This window comes from Clytia hemisphaerica, unplaced genomic scaffold (assembly GCF_902728285.1).
Source record: "Clytia hemisphaerica strain Z4C2 unplaced genomic scaffold, Clytia hemisphaerica genome assembly, whole genome shotgun sequence".
Lineage (NCBI taxonomy): Eukaryota > Metazoa > Cnidaria > Hydrozoa > Leptothecata > Clytiidae > Clytia > Clytia hemisphaerica.
Window position 1 is genome coordinate 419,952 of NW_027103555.1, and position 21,684 is coordinate 441,635.

Below are 21,684 nucleotides of genomic sequence, written 5' to 3' on the forward strand. Positions count from 1 at the left end.
CTCAAAAATTGGACTAGACCATGTTTTGGGTATTGTTAATACGCATCTTTGAGCAAAAAATCAGAAAAAACTAATGATGAAATCTCGAGAAAATGCCGAAAAACCAGTTTTTCCGGCATATTTCCGCCATTTTCGGCCGGAAAATTTTTTTTTTCGAAAATCGGGCTCCGTCACATTTTGGGCATTGCCATTTTGCATCATTGTGCAAAAAAATTAGAAAAAAGTAATGAGCCGATCCCGAGAAAAGCTGGCAACAGACGAACGAACGAACGAACGGACGAACGAACGGACAAGGGTTAATTTAAAGGACTACCTTAGGTAGGTCCAAAAAAGGAAAAAATCCAATGAAAAACTGCAAAAACGGCGATTTCCAGTATTTTCAACCGGAAAATTTTTTTTCTCAAAAATCGAACTCGGCCATGTTTTGAGCATTGCGAATACGCATCTTTCTGCAAGAAAAAACTAAGGATGAAAATTCGAGAAAATGTCAAAAAAACGGTTTTTCCGGCATATATATTTTTTGAAAATCGGGCTCCGTCACATTTTAGGTATTGTCATTTTGCATCAAGGTGTGCAAAATTTCATAAAAAAATATAATGTACAGCTTGAGAAATTCAAGAAATACTGTCTTTCCGGTGAAAATAGGTTGTTCCGGCGACTTTTAAATAGTTCCAGCTTCAAAATCAATTTTATTGAAAATTAAACATGCTTGATGGTGGGCATTGCTATTAATAATGTTTTTGAATGAAAAAACAACCAATTATAAGGAAAAAGTCCAATGAAAATCTAGAAAAACGGCGATTTCCGGCATATTTCCGGCATTTTCCGCCAAAAAATTTTTTTTCTCAAAAATCGGCCTCAGCCATGTTTTAGGCATTGTTAATACGCTTCTTTGAGCAAAAAATCAGAAAAAACTAATGATAAAATCTTGAGAAAATGACAAAAATACAGTTTTTCCGGCATATTTCCAGCATTTTCGGCAGGAAATTTCTTTTTTGGAAAATCGAGCTCTGTCACAAACGAACGACGAACGAACGAACGAACGAACGAACGTTAATTTATAGGACCTCTAAGATTTAAGATTGATGCATAATTTTTTTTAAAAGAGATAGCGGTTTTGTTTTAAAGAATTTGGTTGCGAAAATATTGACTCAATTAAAGTCTAAAGTTCATACTATGCCTTAAAAACCACCAGAAAACAACGAAACAGAGCACTCTTTATAGTCAACAGGACAAAAGTTTTAGGGGTATTTAGACTGAAAAAAAGATTCTTTATTTTCTGTTTACATTCAGAAGGTATAAGGTTGAAGATTCCCTTTGATATGAAAAGGTGATCCTAGCAAATTCTCAACTTTCAACACTATCTTATTGAATTCTATGAAAAGTTTAGTTTTTTTTGTTTCTGCTGCATATTGTATTGCTACAGACTTAAAATTTAAAGTTTTGTTAGGAATAAGCTTATAAATGTAAAATAATTTTTCTTTCACTTTTTTTTATAACAGTTTTTTTAAAACTTAAGTTATAGGCAGAAGAACCATTTATTTATTTTATGGAAGCCGATTTTATGATGAAAAAAAAAAAAAAAATGAGCTGGTTGGAACGACCGGGGACCAAAACTAACCAATGAACATTGAAACAATGAAACACATAAGACATAACTGGTCAAAATACAAAAATATATAAAATGAAAGCATATCTTTTGGTAGAAATTATCATTACTATTGAAAAAGACTTATGAAAAAATAGTAAAAAAGTAATTAAACGCTTTTCTTTATAAAAACAATACTATATCAGAACAACGCACAGCTTAATAAAGAAGGTTTCTAGAAGACAAAAACGGCGATTTCCGGCATTTTCGACCGGGAAAAAAATTTTCTCAAAAAATTGAACTCTGTCATGTTTTGAGTATTGCGCATACACATCTTTCTGCAAAAAATCAGAAAAAACTAAGGATGAAAATTTGAGAAAATGTCAAAAACCGGTTTTTCCGGCATATTCCTGGCATTTTCAGCCGGAAAAAATGTTTTTCGAAAAATTGGGATCTGTCACATTTTAGGTATTGTCATTTTGCATCAGTGTGCAAAATTTCATAAAAAAATATAAAGTACAGCTCTAGAAATTCAAGAAAAATATGTTTTTGAATATAGGTTGTTCCGGCAATTTTTAATAGTTCGGCTTCAAAATCAATTTTATTGAAAATTGAAATGCTTGATGGGTGGGATTGCTATTAATAATTTTTTGAATGAAAACACCAATAACAAAAAATCTAATGAAAATTCAGAAAAACGGTGATTTCCGGCATATTTCCGGCATTTCGGCTGGGGAAAAATTTTTTTTCAAAAATCGGAACCGGTCATGTTTTGGGCATTGTTAATACGCATCTTTAAGCAAAAAATCTGAAAAAACTAATGATGAAATCACGAGAAAATGTCAAAAAACTGGTTTTTCCGGCATATTTCCGGCATTTTCGGCCGGAAAATTTTTTTTTAGAAAATCGGGCTCCGTCACATTTTGGGCATTGCCATGTTGCATCTTTGTGCCAAAAATCAGAAAAAACTAATGAGCCAATCTCGAGAAAAGCTGGTAACAGACAGACGGACGGACAGACGGACGGACGGACGGACGAACAAAGGTTAATTTATAGGACCTCCAGGTAGGTCCAAAAAAAAGAGAAGCTCATTACTTACCGCAGCATGTCTTGTTAAGTTGAATCCGTCATGGCAACTGGTTTCCTGTTCGGGAGAGTCATCGAGCGGAAAGCTAAAACAGAATCAAATTAATTTGAAACGACTGTTCCGAAAGATTCTCACTTTACGGGTTTTACGGGTTTATGTGTGCAAAAAGTTTAAAGAGAGTAGGCTAGATTATCCAAGTTGAACAAATAATTAAGGCCTGATCTGATCGAACTTTTTAATTGGAAGTTATTAAGAGTGTTTATAATTTTAAAAGTAATAAAAGTGTTCATGAATTAAAAATAAGAAATGCTTGGATGTTTTTATTACTCGATCCGAGTAATCGACCTCGAAGAAATTGTTTCCTGTAGAGTAAGATATTAAAGTTGAAAATCTAGTTATAAATGGAGACTGTACTTCAGGAATGGCAGTGACTAAACGCTGCAGAGCTACTAGTAGACTATACCTTGAAAAGTTGTTTTTTTGAACTTTACAAAAGACAGAATATTTTTATTAGTTTCACATTTTTTACGTCAAATCGTTAAGCCAACTACAAATCATTTGTTGTTAAAGATCAGGTCCAAAAGATGAACTAATACCCGTTTGAACAAACCTATATATTGGTAACCAACAACTAACAGCTTAAAGAAAAAGATATAGTAGTACTGACTTACCAAGTCCCAGAGGCTTTACTGTGTACAATCGTTGGAGTAGTCGGCACAACGTGGTTCTAATAAAATAAAAAGCAGTGGAAAAATGCTTCTCAACAAAGAATCCCCCTAAAGTCATTACAATTTGGATTAAAAGGAGTTTGTAAAAAAGCCATGTGTCTCACTTCACGAAGTCACTTGAAATGTGTGCAGATTTTCTGAAATCCCCTCTTTTATATTTGACCCCCAACCCTATTAGAAAACTTCTAAAAAACTTCTTTCTCCTACATAACTGGTAATATTTTAAGTATTACAGGACACAACTATAATGGTTTATAGAAAAGACAAACAAATTAAAGGTATGTGGAAACTTACTTGAAGTAAGCTCTGGTATTCTGAACAGTGAGAATCAATCTTTCCCTGAAAATGAAAGTGACAAAAAAGTGCCAAATCAAATAAGCTGTTTCATGAAACACCTAGAAGGTAAAATTTTACTTTTAGATTTATTTGATAAATCGGTTTAACGTTTTTTTTATTACTTGATTGTTCTAAAACTTTTAAATTCAAGCTCATTAATTGCCATTTTTTATCAATACAATACATTGTTTCTAATTATTTGAATCTTACTTTTATTTGAACTAATTTCCGGTCCTTTTCGAGACAATGCCTTAGCAAAATATTTTCTATAATTCAAATCTCTCTGTAATTCGAATTAATGAGATTTTCCGTTCGAGTTCGAATTAGCGAGAGTCAGCTGTATATAATGATTTTTCTGAGAAAGCCAATATACCAAAAATTGAAGGAAAAAGGAAGATTGATGGGATTGATTAAATAGACTTGCTCTGTTGAACCAAAAAACCTTTTGACGATTGATCAGGTGTACTCACCTCAACAACTTTTAAATCTGTATCCAGAAACCTGACTTCTTCCATAAGTTTGTCAAGTTCCTGCCAAATTGAAAAAAAGAAATTTCCTATTCATGTAAACGCGAAAAAAGATCTAAAGCTTCTAATGAACATTTTCAGAATCTTAAAAATCAAAGGAAGTATTTCTTCAGCAAAAAAAAGTGAAAATACCTGTTGTTTCTTTCGCTTTATTTGAGACAAGAAGTCTTTTAGAATCTCCAGTTGTGCAGCTCGGCTATCCTAAATGGAATGAAATAATACGGCTTACTGACCACAAACACAACTATCACATCCAACATCGAATGTCTGAGGTCATTGCATTGCAGTGACACAGTCACATTAAATACGCTCATTCTTCCTTCCAACAAGTAAATGTTTGCGTTTCGATCAGAGCATGCGCACAGTGTAAGTTTTTTAAAATTTGTATTGCCAGCATCCGAAATATTTTGTCAGGACCAGTACATTGAAGCTCATAAACGATACTTGCCTCAAGTTTGAAAGAAAAATGATACTGGTTCGTACCAGTCCGCAGCGATGACCAAAACATTTTAGTACCGGTTTTCAGGTACTGGACCTTAGCTCTAGTTTAGACGGCACACTTTCCGCCCTGCCTATTCTAATTGTGAATTAAAGTGGGCAAAACATTAGCTGTCTAAAGTCAATACATTTACATTGCCCTCTTTTGACGTCAAATGTCTTCTTTCAATTTTTTAGAAGCAAAGATTTTAACACCAACTTTGCGCCCACTTTTCACCTACTCAAACAATTAGAATAAACAGGGCAGAAAGTTGACCGTTTAAACTAGAGCTTACAAGTAGTTCTTGTACCAGTAGGAATTTCTGTGTATTGGAAATCGCTTGACACGACAAATTTATCCCTTGAACAGTCAATAAGTGAGTGTATAGGAAGGAAGGAATAGAAATCAACTTACAGCCTCTAGAACTTCTTTCTTTTTATGTAGATTTTCCAATAATGAATTGACTTGATTTAAGCTCAAATTGTCATTGTTCATGAGATCTGATACTTCCGAATGCTGAAAAACGAACACCATTCAACTTAAGATTTTAAAGAAAACATCTTCAAATACTTGGCAAAACAGCAAATCTTTAGGTTAGTCACTTTTTAAAGACAATGTAGGTATGAAGACTTAGCAGCAACTGCAGGTGTGATTCATTTAACTACAGGCATGTAATCTTTTGGTTGATCATGAATAAATATGAACAACATATTCTAAGGTAATTTTCTTTGAAATTGAAATTGAAGGGTTTGTTGGAAAAGAAAAACCAAAAAAATTTAAAGGCATCATGATTTCAATGATGATGATCCAAATAGCCTACCACAATACCATCTGCTTTTTTCCTTTTGGTGGATATGGATCCCTGTTTAGATTTTTGTACCAATTCATTCACTGAAAAAAAGATTAAAATGATTTATGAAAAATACAAAGACTTAAATCATCATTGTATTCTGTAATGATGTCAGTAATTCTTCAAGTGATGAAAGTATTAGCGTGAAAGCAAAAAAACAAAACAATTTCACTTACACTTGAAATTTGGTATTAGATGGTCTTTTTGCTCAATAACATTGTTACATTTGGGACATCGATGAGATTCATCAAGGCTGCGGATAATACATTGATAGCTGAAAGGTAAACAAAGGAAAAATACATGTGTATTAAAAGTAAATAATATCTCCATCCTTTTTTCCCATCGAAACTTCATTTAAAAATAGTAACAAATGTAAGAATCAAATCAAATATTTCTTAAAGAATTATGACCAGTATAAGAGTATTTGAGAGAGTGGAATATGAAGGAAAACTTACGATATCTAAATTGACGTACTCAAATAAAATAAGGTTCCCATTCAAATTACTAAATTGACCTTGGTTATAGATTATTTAATAAGATTATTCTTTTAAACGCGCATCCTAAAATCCAAAAATAAACACCTAATGCATTTATTCAATGTAATTCAGTATTTATTATTTTGATGGAGTATGATATCGAAAAAAAAACAGTGGAAAATAAATACATACCAGAAGCTATGTCCACATTTTGTTATGTAAGCCTCATCCAAAGTTTCAAAACATATTGGGCTACATAAAATAATCAATATGAAATTTATTATTATATCATATAATTTTAAAATATAAAACTGAAAACTACATTTTAAACATCTCTAAAGAAAAGTTTTAGCTAAGATTTATTCTCAAAAAATCTAGCTTTCCCATTAAGCCTTTTCTTTTCACACAGACCAAGTGCACAAGGCTAAGAGAAGTACAAAGAAAATATCCACAGTAAGTAATCATAAATTGAAAAATGCATAAAAGGTGCCCTTGCTGTGAAAGTGTCTGAAAACGAGGCTTTTAAACTAAAGGGTGCTAAAATTAATTAATAAGAAAACAAAGAAACAACTAGGAACTAGAAATTAAATCTGATTTAGAGAATGAAGAAGTTACCATATGAAATCATTATTCTTATCAATATAAGAGTTTGGTACAGCACTGAAGGTTACTGGATGGTTCTGATTTTGTCGCTTCCTTGATTTCCCTGCATTCCTAGCACTACGGGAATTCCCACTGAGACCAATATTAGAGACTGCACTCAAAATAGTTGCTGCGGTTGAAGAACTAAGAGCTGTGGATGGGACAGAATGTGGAACATTTGTTCCAGAGCCAGATACAACTGGTGTTTGTGATGCCATGACAGATCAATGACAATCAAAAAATGTTGCAATTCCTCATAATAGAATTGATGTTTCTAGTTATTCTAAGGGAAACCTAAAAAATAAAATTAATTCTTGTCAGCTACTGACAATTCACTAGAGACAATTATAATGATTTGCAAGTGGATCATTCCAAAATGTCTGATCAGGATTGATTTAACAAAAAAAGGATTTTTGGGTCAAACAAGAAGTAATTTCCTTTGCAAATTTCCCAGAAAACTTTGCTTTAATTGTAGACTACTGTATAGTGCTAGAATATCATACACTGGACATTTTCACCTAACAAAATAAAAATAAATAAAAGAAGACTACTCTATAAAAATCTTAAACAAAGCATTTCATGAAGATTGAAGTTCAAAACTCAATTTAAGTTTAAGTTTCCGTTATCTGGTAGCAGAAAACCCCTGGAAATACACCTGTCTACGGAAAAGTCTAGATTTCACAGGGGACCTAAATTCTTTTAGGGGGGCCTAAACCTTATAGGTGACATCTTACTATTATACCTTAGCTATATTCTTGTTAAAGAAATAGTTTTTATTTACAGGAAACATCACGAAAATGGCATTCTTTCAATAAGAATTTAAGTTTTGAAAATGACTCTTGTAGATGAAATTTTTTAAGAAGTTACAGCAAAATATGTCAAAGAACATCTAAAAAAAACTTTTTTAGGGTTGAAACTCAAAAAGTTAGTTGATCTGGGAGGCTTCAAAAATTTCAACATTCTTACAGAATAAGGGTATGTTTTCTACTTTTAATCGCATTCAAAAGTAAACTGAAATGTAATGCGAAGCACACACATCAACTTTCAAAACATGCAAAATGAAAGCAGTAATTATGACGTCACACATTCTTTCCTGTGCAAGAAATTATTAAAACCCCCCCTTTTGACAAGGTCAAGCCCAACAGGTCAGTAAAAGCCGCTGTAAACCAGGGGGGTTCAGTGATTTGAACATTTGGCGCTTTTATTCCCAGGAGAATAATTTACCTTCAGCCAAATAAGGATTATTTTTTATCTTCGTAGTGATTTTTCAGCTTTAGTTTATGTCTAATGCAGGGGGGGGGGTCATGCAGTTATTATATAAACACTATGACAATTACTACCGTGGTGGTATATAAACCAAAATTTGGGAAAACAGTTACTCCACCAGTGGACTAACTGCAACATGGGTGGTGCCTAAGCCCAAAATTGTCGATTTTGGTAGGATATGGTGTACTAAGTGAGCACACTTTTCAACTTTTCACTTAAAATTTTAGGTTTTTAAAAATTCCGGAAGCAAAAAAATTCAAAACATTTTTTCAAAAGTCAAAAAAAAATCACAAAATATTTTCTTCAATCAAGGCATGAAAGATATTTTAGAAAACTTGGAAAATGATTGAGATATTTAACTCTTGAACGGTCATTAATAAGACGTACCCAGTAAAATGGTATCAAAAATGAGGAATTCAGTGAAAAAATTGCCAAATTTGGCACTTTTGGGGGTGGTATACACCAATTTTGAGGGTAAAATCAGTTAGTACACTATGGAATAACTGCAAGGGTGGTGGTGTCTGTAGAAAATGTCCAAAATTGCAGTTACTCCACATAGTGTCAAGGAGTAACTGCAAGACCCCCCCTGTCTAATGTTATGCTTTTCTGAAGTGCTTGTTCAGTGGAAGTACCTTGATTTTAAGCATTTTCAAAGTTCACAATAACGACTTTCTTTTTACTACGGAAACCAAACAAGTGAGAACAAGTCATAAAACTAAAAGTCAACGCTAATACAATAATGACTGGTTAGTGAGGGCTTTACTGAGAAATATTGCCTGAGGTCAAGTAACGACCGAGCTTGCGAGGTTGTTGCGTTGACAGAGTGCAAAATATTTTCAGTACAGCCCAAAAAAACGGTCATTATTGTATTTGTTAACCATTTCCTTCAGCTTCAATTGATTTTTAGTGCTTTATCCAAGAAAAATAGCGAAATAAAGCAAAAAAAAAACAAGATAATGAGATAAAAAATTATTATAATTTCTGACGTCAGAAATAAAAAATGAGAGAAATGATGTCAACACATTGTTCATTTTCCTTTGAAAAAGTGACGTCACAATGAATTTATCTAACGACGGGCAACTCTGGACAATGTAGGCCCGTCGTCATGCGAAAAGAACCAATTGCACTGCGCAAAAAGTAGTGTAGCCCGCTTCGAAAAAGAAACCGGTTAACAATTCGTGGTTGTGACGTATTTTTTAACAACTTTTTGCAACATCGTTTTTTGAAGCCTCTTTGTAGGAGAATGTGTCTTTCTATAAGGAATTTTATAACACTTCATGGCAGATAAAAAAGACGATCAGAAAACAAAAGCTTCTTTGTTTTTCATTTTTGCATTTATGGGGAAGAATGAAATTTCAGAAGATGTTTTATTCCATATGAGGATTCCCATTTCCTTAAAATCGCGATTACCCACGGTTGCAAAATGATGGTTATGGGTACAGTGGCGTCAACTGCTCTAACTTGGAAAGATTGCATAGCTGTCAACTTCGCCTTGCAAAAATACGGGAGAGCTCCAATTCGGAAAAATTTTCTTGATAATCCAATTTTTCCGAGTCGGAAAATCAGGAAATCGAGGGAATTTTCCCGCGAAATCAGATTTTATCAGAATTTTTTTCCCGGAAATAGGGGAAATCGGGGAATTTTACGTCCCAATTTTCCAAAATTCAAGAAATTTTGCCATTCCGCTCTTTCAAATTCTGATTTTTTTCAGGAAATCAGAAATTTTTTTGGAAATGCGGGAGATGCGGGAGAAAATCCTGAAAATGCGGGAGATTTGGCTGATTTTTTTTCCCGCGGGAGAAAACGTTGACATGCGGGAGTCTCCCACCCAATGCGGGAGAGTTGACAGCTATGAGATTGATCGAAACATGGGACTGTTGCATATCTGGTCTATATTTTCACTTACTGTAAAATCGAAAGAGAAATCGTGTATTTTTTAATACGTCGTTCCTTAACTCAAATCAAATGACTTTGGAGGTTTGGTGAAATGGTAGCCGAATTGCTGGCCCATGTTTTGTCAGACAGTCCCAAGTTAGAGCAGTTGACGGTAATTCCTTTGTTCTTTTGCTATTTTCTTTTGTTCTATGTGACGTAAAGACGCTTCAAAAATGGAAGTACTTCCACTAACTACATGTAAGTTTTATATTAGTACTTTCTTTTGGCATAGGTTTTGCAAATTTTCAATGCAATCTCACCACGGCAATTTGGCCACCATAATTTTTGCATACAATTCAATATGGCAGTGAGGCTGGAACTTCGATTTTTGAGGATTACGATTTCACCAGCTTTTTAGCAATTTTTGCCTCGCTAGCCCAAATGCAACCTCTTTACCTTTAGGAAGATCAAAATTAGAGTTTTTCAGCGTTCCGAAAAAAAATGCATAGCAGAAATTTTTTCATTTTCACAGGATTGATTCTCAACAACAAAATACATCTTTTGGTCTTTGGGTTTGTTTCTGATGATTTGCCTTCAAAGAATATCGATCACTTTCCTTTTCCCCTTGAGCGCGCGTGAAAAAAATGATTAGCTTGCATTTTTCGCGTGGGCGAATAAAGACGAGGCGGCAATCTTGCACTGAGGGTGCTAACAAGTTTCCGCCCTATTTGCGCCCACGATAGAATGGTCCAAACACGGGGGTATTTCAAATGATAAACTATGTCGTTCTGTAACTGATTATTTTCTGAGAGATACAAATAGTATATTGAATATTATTAACTTTTTTATTTAAGTATTTTTGAGCGCAAATTTAAATAGATGGTTAAAAAAAAAAATGATAACAGTTCTGTTTATTCCTCAAACCCCCGGGAAAAGTTTTTTTGCCGACTTAGCTATTTTACAAATCTCGGAAAAGAACTCCCATAGAAATTTCGATACCTAACCCAATTGGTTAATTTCGGAACGGCTTCAAGAAAGTCATATGGCAGATATTTTTAAAAGTTTCTGAGGAAATGTGTGTAATTTTATCGATGTTGATGGCTTGTTGATTCTTTAAGGAAAAAAGATAACAGGTATAGCTTTTTCTAATCCTGGAATATTGAGGTTCCAGCTACACTGTATGGTGGATGGAAAGGGGAAAAGGTCTATTACAGAGGGTACGAGAGTGCCTCCCCCCTCTAGGAGGAGCCTTCAGGCTTATGTGACTCTCAAGCAGTTACATCAAAATGCCTCGAAAATGTCAATATGAAAATTGTGTAATCAGAGAACGTATGTCTCGCTCATTATAAAAAGGCCGAGAAAAACTTTCAATAATTGGATTGTAACATCGAGTTAAGTCTCTTTTGTTAAGTCACCAGGGGGTAAATAAAACAGACCTTGATACATTTATCGTTCGTTTCAACTTGACGATTCGTTTAAAACTCAGCCTCCTAAATATTTGGGGTAGGTAAAATATGTACAAAGAAATTCATACTTTTCCAACCCGGCGAATCTTGAGAAAAGAAGCGAACAATAAAATATAATTACCCTTTCCAAATAAACCTCTTCGGTGGTGAGCATAGTCTACTCTGACGTAATTTTAAAATTTATGTGATGGGAGTTTGACATAGTAATGTAATGTTGTTTGGGGAATTATGAAGTTCTCTGGAATTTCGATTGCATTTATTCAGGTTGATTTTTTATGACTTCTAATGGTTCTTTTTCTAACGACTTTGATTACTCTGTTCTCACACTTATGTCTTTTTTTTTCGCGTTCTTTTCCGTGATTATTTTTATTTATATTTTTAAAGACAGGTAAGACAGTCAGGCACATCCTGGCAAATGAACGGGGTATTTTTCACTTGCGACCATTGGCAAATGAACGGGGTCGAAAACAAAAGTGACGTAATAGCACCGAATACCCAGTTTAATTGAACCGGGTTGGAAATATTTTGCTTCATTTCAAAGAACTGCATAGATCAAATTTTTTTTCCATGGGTCAATTTTGTCTTCGAAGATTGAAGAAACTTTTAACGAAAAAATAAAGTTCCCAGTTTTCTTCCTTTTTTCCCTTTTTCAGTTTGAAGTTCATTTTTATTCATTTTCACGCTTTTAGCCTGAGACGTCCTATCTCATTTACACTGGGTGACGAATACCCCATGCAAATGCTCACCCCGTTCATTTGCCAGGATGTGCCTGACTGTAAGAAGGCATATTGATGTAACTGTCAAGCTCCAATGGTTAACCTAAATAATTATAACCAAACCCCTGTAGGTCTGCAGATTGTCCTGCGATCCTGGAGGATGTAGTTTGCCAACCAAGATTTTTATTCCCACAATCTTTGTTCATTGTTTTATATTTAGAAATTACAAGATTTGATGGTACTTAAGAGTAGAACTACCAGTCAGCTAAACCTGGTTCACCTTTTTTTTTTTGATAACTTCTTTACTTTAAAAACCAAAACCTGAATTCTCTAGGCAAGATTGATTGAAGATATCTTTTTCAAATTTAAAATTTAAAATGTGATATTATGTATGACATTATTATGAATATATATCTAGGTACTATCCAAAAAAAAGGTTTGATATTCACACTGTTACAGCAGTCTAATGAATTTAGATTAAAAAAAACATACAAAAATAATATTCCAGCTTTCTATCACATACCAAAAACAGTGAAAACTAGGTATACCTATCAGGCTTCTGCAAAAAAAATAGACTTCTTTTTCAGGCATTCTGTTTTCTGCAGAATACAATAAACCATTAACGATCCTGTTAATTGATCACGATTGTAAACTACAGACCGGAATATTTTAATTACATTTTGGCGTCAGCCAATTCGACTTCTTACAAAAAAGAAATTAAAATAAACTTTAGTCTGGTCCTGTTTTTACCAAAATGAACTTAGCGTCATATTGGTAGCGTCATATTCAGATTCGTAGCGTCATATTCACTTTCAAATCGAAAGTGCTATCAAAAAGTGTTCTGGCCAACTTGGATCAAACTGTATGTGTTCCAATTATAGAACGGACGGTTGCCACACCCATTGGTGACCTTTTAAAGAAAAAATGAAGTTTATAGCTAATTCCGTTCCTGAGATCGGATGCGGAACGTACTACATGGTGAAGTTTCTGAAAGTGTGGAAAAGTGGAATTCTAGTGTTCTGGCCAAATTGTTTCGAACTGTGCGGGTTCCAATTATAAAACGGACGGATGCCACACCCATTGGTGACCTTTTAAAGGAAAAATAAAGTTTATAGCTATTTCCGTTCCTGAGATCGGATGCGGAACTTACTACATGGTGAAGTTTCCGAAAGTATGGAAAAGTGGAATTCTAGTGTTCTGGCCAATTTGGTTCGAACTGTTTGGGTTCCAATTATAGAACGGACGGATGCCACACCCATTAGTGACCTTTTAGAGAAAAAATGAAGTTTATAGCTATTTCCGTTCCTGAGATCGGATGCGGAACGTACTACACGGTGAAGTTTCCGAAAGTGTGACAAATGGGAATTCTAGTGTTCTGGCAAATTTTTTTCGAACTGTGTGGGTTCCAATTATAAAACGGACGGATGCCACACCCATTGGTGACCTTTTAAAGAAAAAATGAAGTTTATAGCTATTTCCGTTCCTGAGATCGGATGCGGAACGTACTACATGGTGAAGTTTCCGAAAGTGTGGAAAAGTGGAATTCTAGTGTTCTGGCCAATTTGGAACAAACTGTATGTGTTCCAATTATAGAACGGACGGATGCCACGCCCATTGGTGACCTTTTAAAGAAAAAATGAAGTTTATAGCTATTTCCGTTCCTAAGATCGGATGCGGAACGTACTACATGGTGAAGTTTCCGAAAGTGTGGAAAAGTAGAATTCTAGTGTTCTGGCCAATTTGGATCAAACTGTATGTGTTCCAATTATAGAATGGACGGATGCCACACCCATTGGTGACCTTTTAGAGAAAAAATGAAGTTTATAGCTATTTCCGTTCCTGAGATCGGATGCGGAACGTACTACATGGTGAAGTTTCCGAAAGTGTGGAAAAGTGGAATTCTAGTGTTCTGGCCAATTTGTTTCGAACTGTATGGGTTCCAATTATAGAACGGACGGATGCCACACCCATTGGTGACCTTTTAAAGAAAAAATGAAGTTTATAGCTATTTCCGTTCCTGAGATCGGATGCGGAACGTACTACATGGTGAAGTTTCCGAAAGTGTGGAAAAGTGGAATTCTATTGTTCTGGCCAATTTGTTTCGAATTGTATGGGTTCCAATTATAGAACGGACGGATGCCACACCCATTGGTGACCTTTTAAAGAAAAAATGAAGTTTATAGCTATTTCCGTTCCTGAGATCGGATGCGGAACGTACTACATGGTGAAGTTTCCGAAAGTGTGGAAAAGTAGAATTCTAGTGTTCTGGCCAATTTGGATCAAACTGTATGTGTTCCAATTATAGAATGGACGGATGCCACACCCATTGGTGACCTTTTAGAGAAAAAATGAAGTTTATAGCTATTTCCGTTCCTGAGATCGGATGCGGAACGTACTACATGGTGAAGTTTCCGAAAGTGTGGAAAAGTGGAATTCTATTGTTCTGGCCAATTTGTTTCGAATTGTATGGGTTCCAATTATAGAACGGACGGATGCCACACCCATTGGTGACCTTTTAAAGAAAAAATGAAGTTTATAGCTATTTCCGTTCCTGAGATCGGATGCGGAACGTACTACATGGTGAAGTTTCCGAAAGTGTGGAAAAGTGGAATTCTATTGTTCTGGCCAATTTGTTTCGAACTGTATGGGTTCCAATTATAGAACGGACGGATGCCACACCCATTGGTGACCTTTTAAAGAAAAAATGAAGTTTATAGCTATTTCCGTTCCTGAGATCGGATGCGGAACGTACTACATGGTGAAGTTTCCGAAAGTGTGGAAAAGTGGAATTCTAGTGTTCGAAGATAGAGGTCAAGTCTGGATACATAGGTCGAAAGAAGTCACAGTGGAATCGTAGAAATCGCGATAAGAATTGTTACTGTATTTTACTATTGTCAATGGTCGGTTGGTGGCTGAGTGCGACAGTTGATTTACGATAGAAATGCTGAAAATCATAAAATTTTATGTTTCCAATGAGCAAATATAGAATATCGCAATCGGTTGAAACAGAATGAAACAATATTGATAAATTACTTTAAGCGTATATGCAGTATCGAATGTTAGTGATTGTAATGAAAACTTTCGAATCCATTCGACTTTTTGTTAATGAAGACTGAAAATGACGACAATTTACGATAATTTGAAAATCAATGAATATAAGCTGCATTAGGGATAAGCGATACATCAATTGTAATAATTTCAAAATAGAAATACATATATCCACATGTGACTTATGATATCAACCAAAATGCATACCACATATAAAGATGAATCAATTCACTTGCAATGCACTACCATGTCAATTTCCATATTGTCTATTTTATTAACTCTGTGACAGTCTTTGTGATTTTTGAGTAGGCAAATGAAGAACAAAAAGAATACAAGAAAACGAAGAATATTATTTTGTTTTGAATATAATAATTATGAAAACAAAGAAAAATGATTGCTGTAAAAATAGGAAAAATAAACAAAATTAAAAAAATAATTTAGAGGCCATATCCATTACCCTGAGTATCAGAGGTTAAGTTTTCAAAGAATATATTAACCTCTGAAGACCAATAAAAGAAATTTTATCGCGCATGTGTCAATCTAATCACTGTAGAAAAAAATCAAAGATGAAGAGCAAATATTACCATATTAATATCTAGCAGACTGTATCAGTATGCAGTTTACTATTTACGAATTCCCCAGAAACCTCCAAGTGTAATTGAAATGAGTTTCTTTCAAAAGAAATCTTTTACATGATCCCCAAATGTATAACAGTAATTACTAAACTTTTAATTATGGAAATGACAGACTCTATGTTATGATTCTCTATCACTGACTCTTTTTACAAAGCATTGATGACTTTTTTAAGTTGTGTTTTCAACGACGGGAATAAAAATATCAACTTTGAACTTCATCCAAGATCTTGGATGGTCGTCATGGTTTTGTCTTCGTTGATTGCGCGCTGAATAGAATCTCGATTCGTCGGCACAGCGTCAAAATATGATTTTGACCTGTGCTATTCATGGTACAAAAAGAAATTAATGAATAAAGGCATTTTTCAACTAATTGTTCTTTGTTTATATATTTTTTTCTACCAAGAGACCTGGACCATCCATAAAAGACACGCGCATATATTTGGCCTATTTCTCACACCCTCCCCAACTTCATCTGCAAAAGTCGAATTCAGCAGAGCCCTTTTGGTTCATGCTTCCCAAAGAATAAATGTCTTTTAAGAATAGTCTTAAAATGTAAGAAAACTTGCATAAAAATGAACGGAGTGGTGGGATGACCTTAATTTCGGGTTTCCACCAGAGTTAAACTCTAATCCTTAATTACAAAATTCATCTTATCCAAAATTAAACGGGTACTGATATCATATCATTGCTTTTTAAAAAGTATTCCTAGTTTATTCAGTCTGTAACAAAAAAGAAATTTCCTTTGATCAATTCAGACTGTTCTTAAAGAGACACCTATGACAACAAACGAGGTGATTAATTTTTCAGTTAGGTCGAATTTGCTAAATAGTAGAGGGCATTTTGTAAAATCGCTCGAATGTTTTGATCAAAGCACTTGTTATACATTTTTGGAAAGCTAAGGGGTAGGGGAATCGAAATTACAATGTTTCCAATTTTTTTTCGGACACTTTGGTGTGATTTTCGGACAAATGTGACGGTCTCAGACAAAAATCATAGGGTTAAAAATTAATGAAAATTTTAGCTCGAGAAAACGGAGACCTAACTTGCAATATATCTCTAATCTTAATTTTTTGAGAGCTTTCCAAAAATATACAACAGGTCTCCGTTTTCTCGAGCTAAAATTGTCATTAATTTTTAACCCTATGATTTTTGCCTGAGACCGTCATATTTGTCCGAAAATCACAGCAAAGTGTCCGAAAAAAATTGGAAACATTGTAATTTTGATTCCCCTACCCCTTTGATTTCCAAAAATGTATAACAAGTGCTTCTAACAAAACATTCGAGCGATTCCAAAAAATCGAACAAAATTCCCCCTACTAAAAGGAGCAAAGGGCTACTGTACCCTTTTTATTTGAGATAACGTTTTTTACTTCCTGCAATTTCGACCACTCAAAACTAATCATTAGAAAGTTTAAGTCATCCACCACCCCAGCACCCTCGCGAGCCAGGGCCGATAAACGATTCTGCGACTTAAAGAGGCCAGTACCGTATTATTTGAGGAATCGTTTAGGGCCCTGGTACTTTAGAAGAGAAAATATCAAGAATCTTGATATTTTTCGACCTTGGACTCTGGCAGCTTGAGTGTGGGCAATATGTTGCGAAGACAAGTCCAGCCGAGCTGCGAGCACACTTACTAAAATAATTTATATCAAAATGCTGTAAATAGTTTTTCTCCGTATGACCATTTGGCATGGGAAAAGAAAATAATGTTGATTTGGACATTTGGAAGGGAAATGCAAGTAGAAAATGACTGTGTTTGTTGTTTGGAATAGTAGAGAATGGCTTTCCTCTGTCTTTTAATGGTTTTTTACTGGCTCAAAATAAATTAGTAGCCTTGCAATAAGTCTCAACTTCCAATTACTGTTTTTTAAATTTGGCTCTCTGATATGGATATTTTTTTGTGGTGAAGTTTTAGGGTTGGTGCAGAAAACTGCTGTGAACTGGTCTTAAACAGTTAAAGCTATAAATTAACTGGCTTTAAACACACTCAGCAAATCTAAAGAAATTTCAACCTTGAAATTATTGCTTTCTTTCTCACTTTTAGATTATGTGAAAAATAAATAAAACATTTTCAACAGCTCTAATGCTTTGCTGCTGACTCTGCTGATGCTGGTCTGCTGCTCATCCAAAAAGTAGCCGATAGAATTTTTATATCTAGCCTCAAGAACGTAAACTCCAATTGTCCACACATATCATGTCACCACAGATGGGAACGATGAACGACAGTGACAGTAGCAGTAGGATGAATTCAATCAGATTTTTGTACAACAAAATAATGTTTTTGTGTGTAAAAACATGAAAAGTATCATGTCCTCAACATCATCATTGCATCTTGCTTTTGTGACTAATTGGCATATTGGAATAAGCATGAGCTATATATAAACACTCTGAGAGATTGCACTATTTGTTAGCCCTGGTTTTCCAGGATGCTAAATAACTAAATGCATTGCTCAGTCATCAGTCGGGTGTTTAAGATGAAAACTGCAATTATTGCTCTTTTCGGAAATTATTGCCGAAAACGGCAATTTTTTTAACGATGAAATGCTGAATCAGCAAAATGTGTTGTCCTTATAAGGGCAAAGATGTCAGAGGTGTTTGAAAATAGTAAAATTCCATCGAGAAAAAGGTTTTTCGGATTTTTAAAAGTGATTTTTTCAATTTTTCGTGGCTCAATAACATGAAAAGTTCTAAAATAATATGTTAAAAGATCCTGCATCGATGCCGAAACACAGCCAGAAAAAGATAACAAAACCCCCGTTGTAAATTTGTTTACATATGGACTCGATTTTGCTACCTGCATTCCCGGGGGGGGGGTACTTAGGCAAAATGGGTGCCGGGTATGTGCGAGCCATAAGGGTACCTTTTCTCATTCCTCAAAAGTCTCTCAAAGGCCTCAAAGGGGTACAAATTCAAAAGTAAGTCTCTGAAAGGGTCCCAAAATCACGAAAATCAAAAATTTCTCTCTCAAAGGGTCACGATTTCCAAAAATTTTGACTAAAATTAGGTGACAATCAAACCAAAATTTGGAAAAAATGAACCAAAATTTAGGAAAAAGTCTCTCAAAGGGTCCCAAAATCACCAAAATTTTGTCTCTCAAAGGGTCGATTTTCGATTTTCGGCTCGGACATACCCGTCACCTCGCAAACCTAGTACCCCCCCCCCCGGGCCTGCATTTCCAACAAAAACCAGTTGAAAACAAAACTAAACGAGGCACAGTGGGCCTTCTTATCGCGAGGGGTGTCAAATACCACGTGTTCAATAATAAAGTCAACTTTTATTTGCAAAAACGGCAATAATTGCCGCAAACGGCAATTTTCATTTATTTACTTTTTTTATTTTTCTACTGATTCAGCATTTCATCGTTAAAAAAATTGCCGTTTTCGGCAATAATTTCCGAAAAGAGCAATAATTGCAGTTTTTATCTTAAACACCCGACTGGTCATCAGTGTCAGTTGAAGTTAATTTTAAACATTTGGCCACTGTTATGATGTTTAACTGGTTTAAATAATCAGAAAGAAAAGATTGATGGACACTTTATGGATTGTGTAGCAATTAAGAGTGAAAATGCCTGATCTTTGTTACTTTCACTTCACTGAAAAACAATTATTTAACGAAAAGGGACAATTGGAGATAAAATGGTGAAATCAGCAAGAGGCAAAAATTGCGAAAAAATAAGAATTTGGGGAATACAATTACTTTGGAGAGTTAACTTATTTTGGCAAGGAGCTAAATAAAATAGAATTTTTTATAAATGTGGTTTTGAAGAGAAATCCAATTTTTAATTTGGGCAAAAACTAATTTGGGCAAATAGCACAGTATATAAAGTGGTTCTTTTATGCTAAAAAATTAGTGTTTCAAATAGAACTTTGGGGTTACTTAGGGGCCGTCCACTACGCACTAAAATCTCAAAAATTGAGTATATATATACCCCTCCCCCTATAGGCAAGCAGATGCAAATAGCTATACCCCCTGGTGAGTACGTACTTTTTTCATTCACACCCCCCCTGGCTGAAAAAAAAAATCAAATTCAAAAGGCTTGGGTTTTCCCCTTTTTCAATGAGAGAGAAACAGCTGATATTTTGTAAGGAACAAGCGAATAATAATTCTCTTTTTATTCTCTTTCAACCAATTTTACAAGCAAAAAAAAAGGGCTGGGAATTTTTTTTCTGTGTACTTACTTTTTCTTTCGACCCCTCCCCGTCCCCTTCTGCTTCCCCTCTGTACGCAAGCATATGCTTTTGAGAAGACACCCCCTCTCCCCCTTAGTGCGTGCGTACGTACTATCTGGACGGCCCCTTAGGAAAATCCCTGGAAATTTTAATTCTGGCAAGAACTTATTAGGGGCACTTATTATGGTGAGGCAGGGTGAGGAAGCAATTCTTTCAATTTTGGCGATAACTAATTTTGGTGAATTTTGTTCTGTTACTATATCATCATTCATTAAGAATTTATTTATTTATTTAGAACACATAGAATTATGTAAAATACACATTAGAAGTTTTATGAAAATTTTAATGCTAGCTATGAATCATTGTATAGAGTTTGGAATTAAATTCTAATTAATAAGAGTTTTCTGACTAGTAAAATGAATTTGATATTCTTGTGTGAATCTTTATGCGTGCCATTTTTAAGATTTTTCTTGTGAATCTTTAAACGATTTTCAACTCGGGGTTTTGATAATAAAAACATGGTGTAATAAGCTTTTTAGAGTTTTGGCAGATGATCAAAAGAAATCTGCAGGAATACATTTTACATGAAACTTTAATAAACTTGGAACATTTCGTTTTATTCAATTAACAAAAAAAGTTAAAAATATTTACTGGTCCTGTGGAAAATGTTCATGGGAAAGGCTTGAAAATAATATTACATTTTGTTGAATTTCAATATTTAAAAAGAGGTCAATTGTAATCAAGGACTACCTTAAAGGAATAAATTATGACGGAAATAAAATTTGGCGGATTTACCAGGAATCCGCCAAATTAAGTTTCCACCAAAGTTTTTTTTTCTCCGCCATACGTCAAATTAAATTCCCGCCAAATTTAATTTATCTCGTGTATTCTCCAAATTTGTGCTATTTCAGGCCTTAAAAACAGGTTTTTGCTTATTTGGTAACAATTTTTGGCCAAAAATTTCCTTCAACCGCCAAGTTAAATTCTCGCCTAATTTCTTTTTTCTAGCAATCCGCCTAATTTCTTTTTTCTAGCAATCTGCCAAATTAAATTCCTCTGAAAAAACTTTTTCAACGACCCGCCAAATCAAATTCCTGCCAAAATTTCTTCCTTCAAGATATTATTATCAATTTTGTCAAGTCTCGAGAACAGCGAAGGCAAAGTACAAATTCCAAATTTTTTTTTTTGCCTTTAATGGTTCCTAATTTTTGATTGAAAAAAGTTCCAAAAATTAATCTTGTTTTATCAGTCCTTTCAGCTTCAAAGTATCAGATGCTTTAAAATGAAACAGCTTTGCTCCAAAGAAAATGTGACATTTACAAATAAAAAGCAGAGATATGTATTCAATTTTTTGTAGTAAATTTCTCAATCATTTTGTATCAAAATAACAGAACTTGAACTGAAAAGACATATATAATCTTAAAGTTCTATTCTGGAATTTTGACCAAAATGTAGTTGATTGCGCTATCTTTTGAAACAATGTCCAGAAATATTCATCTATAAAATAATAAAATTTGACACTTAATACAGCTTATGAAAAAAAATCTGTCAATGTTACTTTAGATGACTGTAATCCTATTTGATTTTATCCTCAAAATAGGTTAAAAACTGAAGACTCTATGGAAAACTTTCCAAATATTTTGTTATGTAGCAAATCAGAACATGATGACGACAGTGAAACATAATCTTTAGGTCAGAATAAATTCAACTGAAATCCAAAAAAGTCTAACATGTCATAATTGATAATCTAGATGACAGATTTGTTATATGTTTGCATAAATTTTATCCCGATAAAAA

At 34.3% G+C, this 21,684-nt stretch overlaps 1 protein-coding gene and 1 long non-coding RNA gene across 2 annotated transcripts in view; one reads left to right on the forward strand and one right to left on the reverse strand.

Moving 5' to 3' along the window:
- The window catches only part of LOC136800448 (E3 ubiquitin-protein ligase COP1-like), a 16,464-nt gene extending 9,456 nt beyond the window's left edge, over positions 1-7,008 (reverse strand). Inside the window, exons 1-10 of the mRNA XM_067057107.1 lie at positions 6,686-7,008; positions 6,263-6,322; positions 5,771-5,868; positions 5,565-5,635; positions 5,159-5,260; positions 4,399-4,467; positions 4,210-4,269; positions 3,698-3,742; positions 3,347-3,402; positions 2,688-2,760 (exon numbers count right to left, since the gene is read on the reverse strand). Of these exons, the coding sequence (XP_066913208.1) occupies positions 2,688-2,760; positions 3,347-3,402; positions 3,698-3,742; positions 4,210-4,269; positions 4,399-4,467; positions 5,159-5,260; positions 5,565-5,635; positions 5,771-5,868; positions 6,263-6,322; positions 6,686-6,930 (879 nt within the window). The 5' untranslated portion in view covers positions 6,931-7,008. The remainder of the gene's footprint in view (positions 1-2,687; positions 2,761-3,346; positions 3,403-3,697; positions 3,743-4,209; positions 4,270-4,398; positions 4,468-5,158; positions 5,261-5,564; positions 5,636-5,770; positions 5,869-6,262; positions 6,323-6,685) is intronic.
- Positions 7,009-17,523: 10,515 nt separating this feature from the next.
- On the forward strand, positions 17,524-20,308 carry LOC136800450 (uncharacterized). The gene is made up of 2 exons (XR_010845710.1): positions 17,524-18,183; positions 19,165-20,308. It is a non-coding gene; the product is annotated as an uncharacterized lncRNA (long non-coding RNA).
- The last annotated feature ends 1,376 nt before the right edge of the window (positions 20,309-21,684 follow it).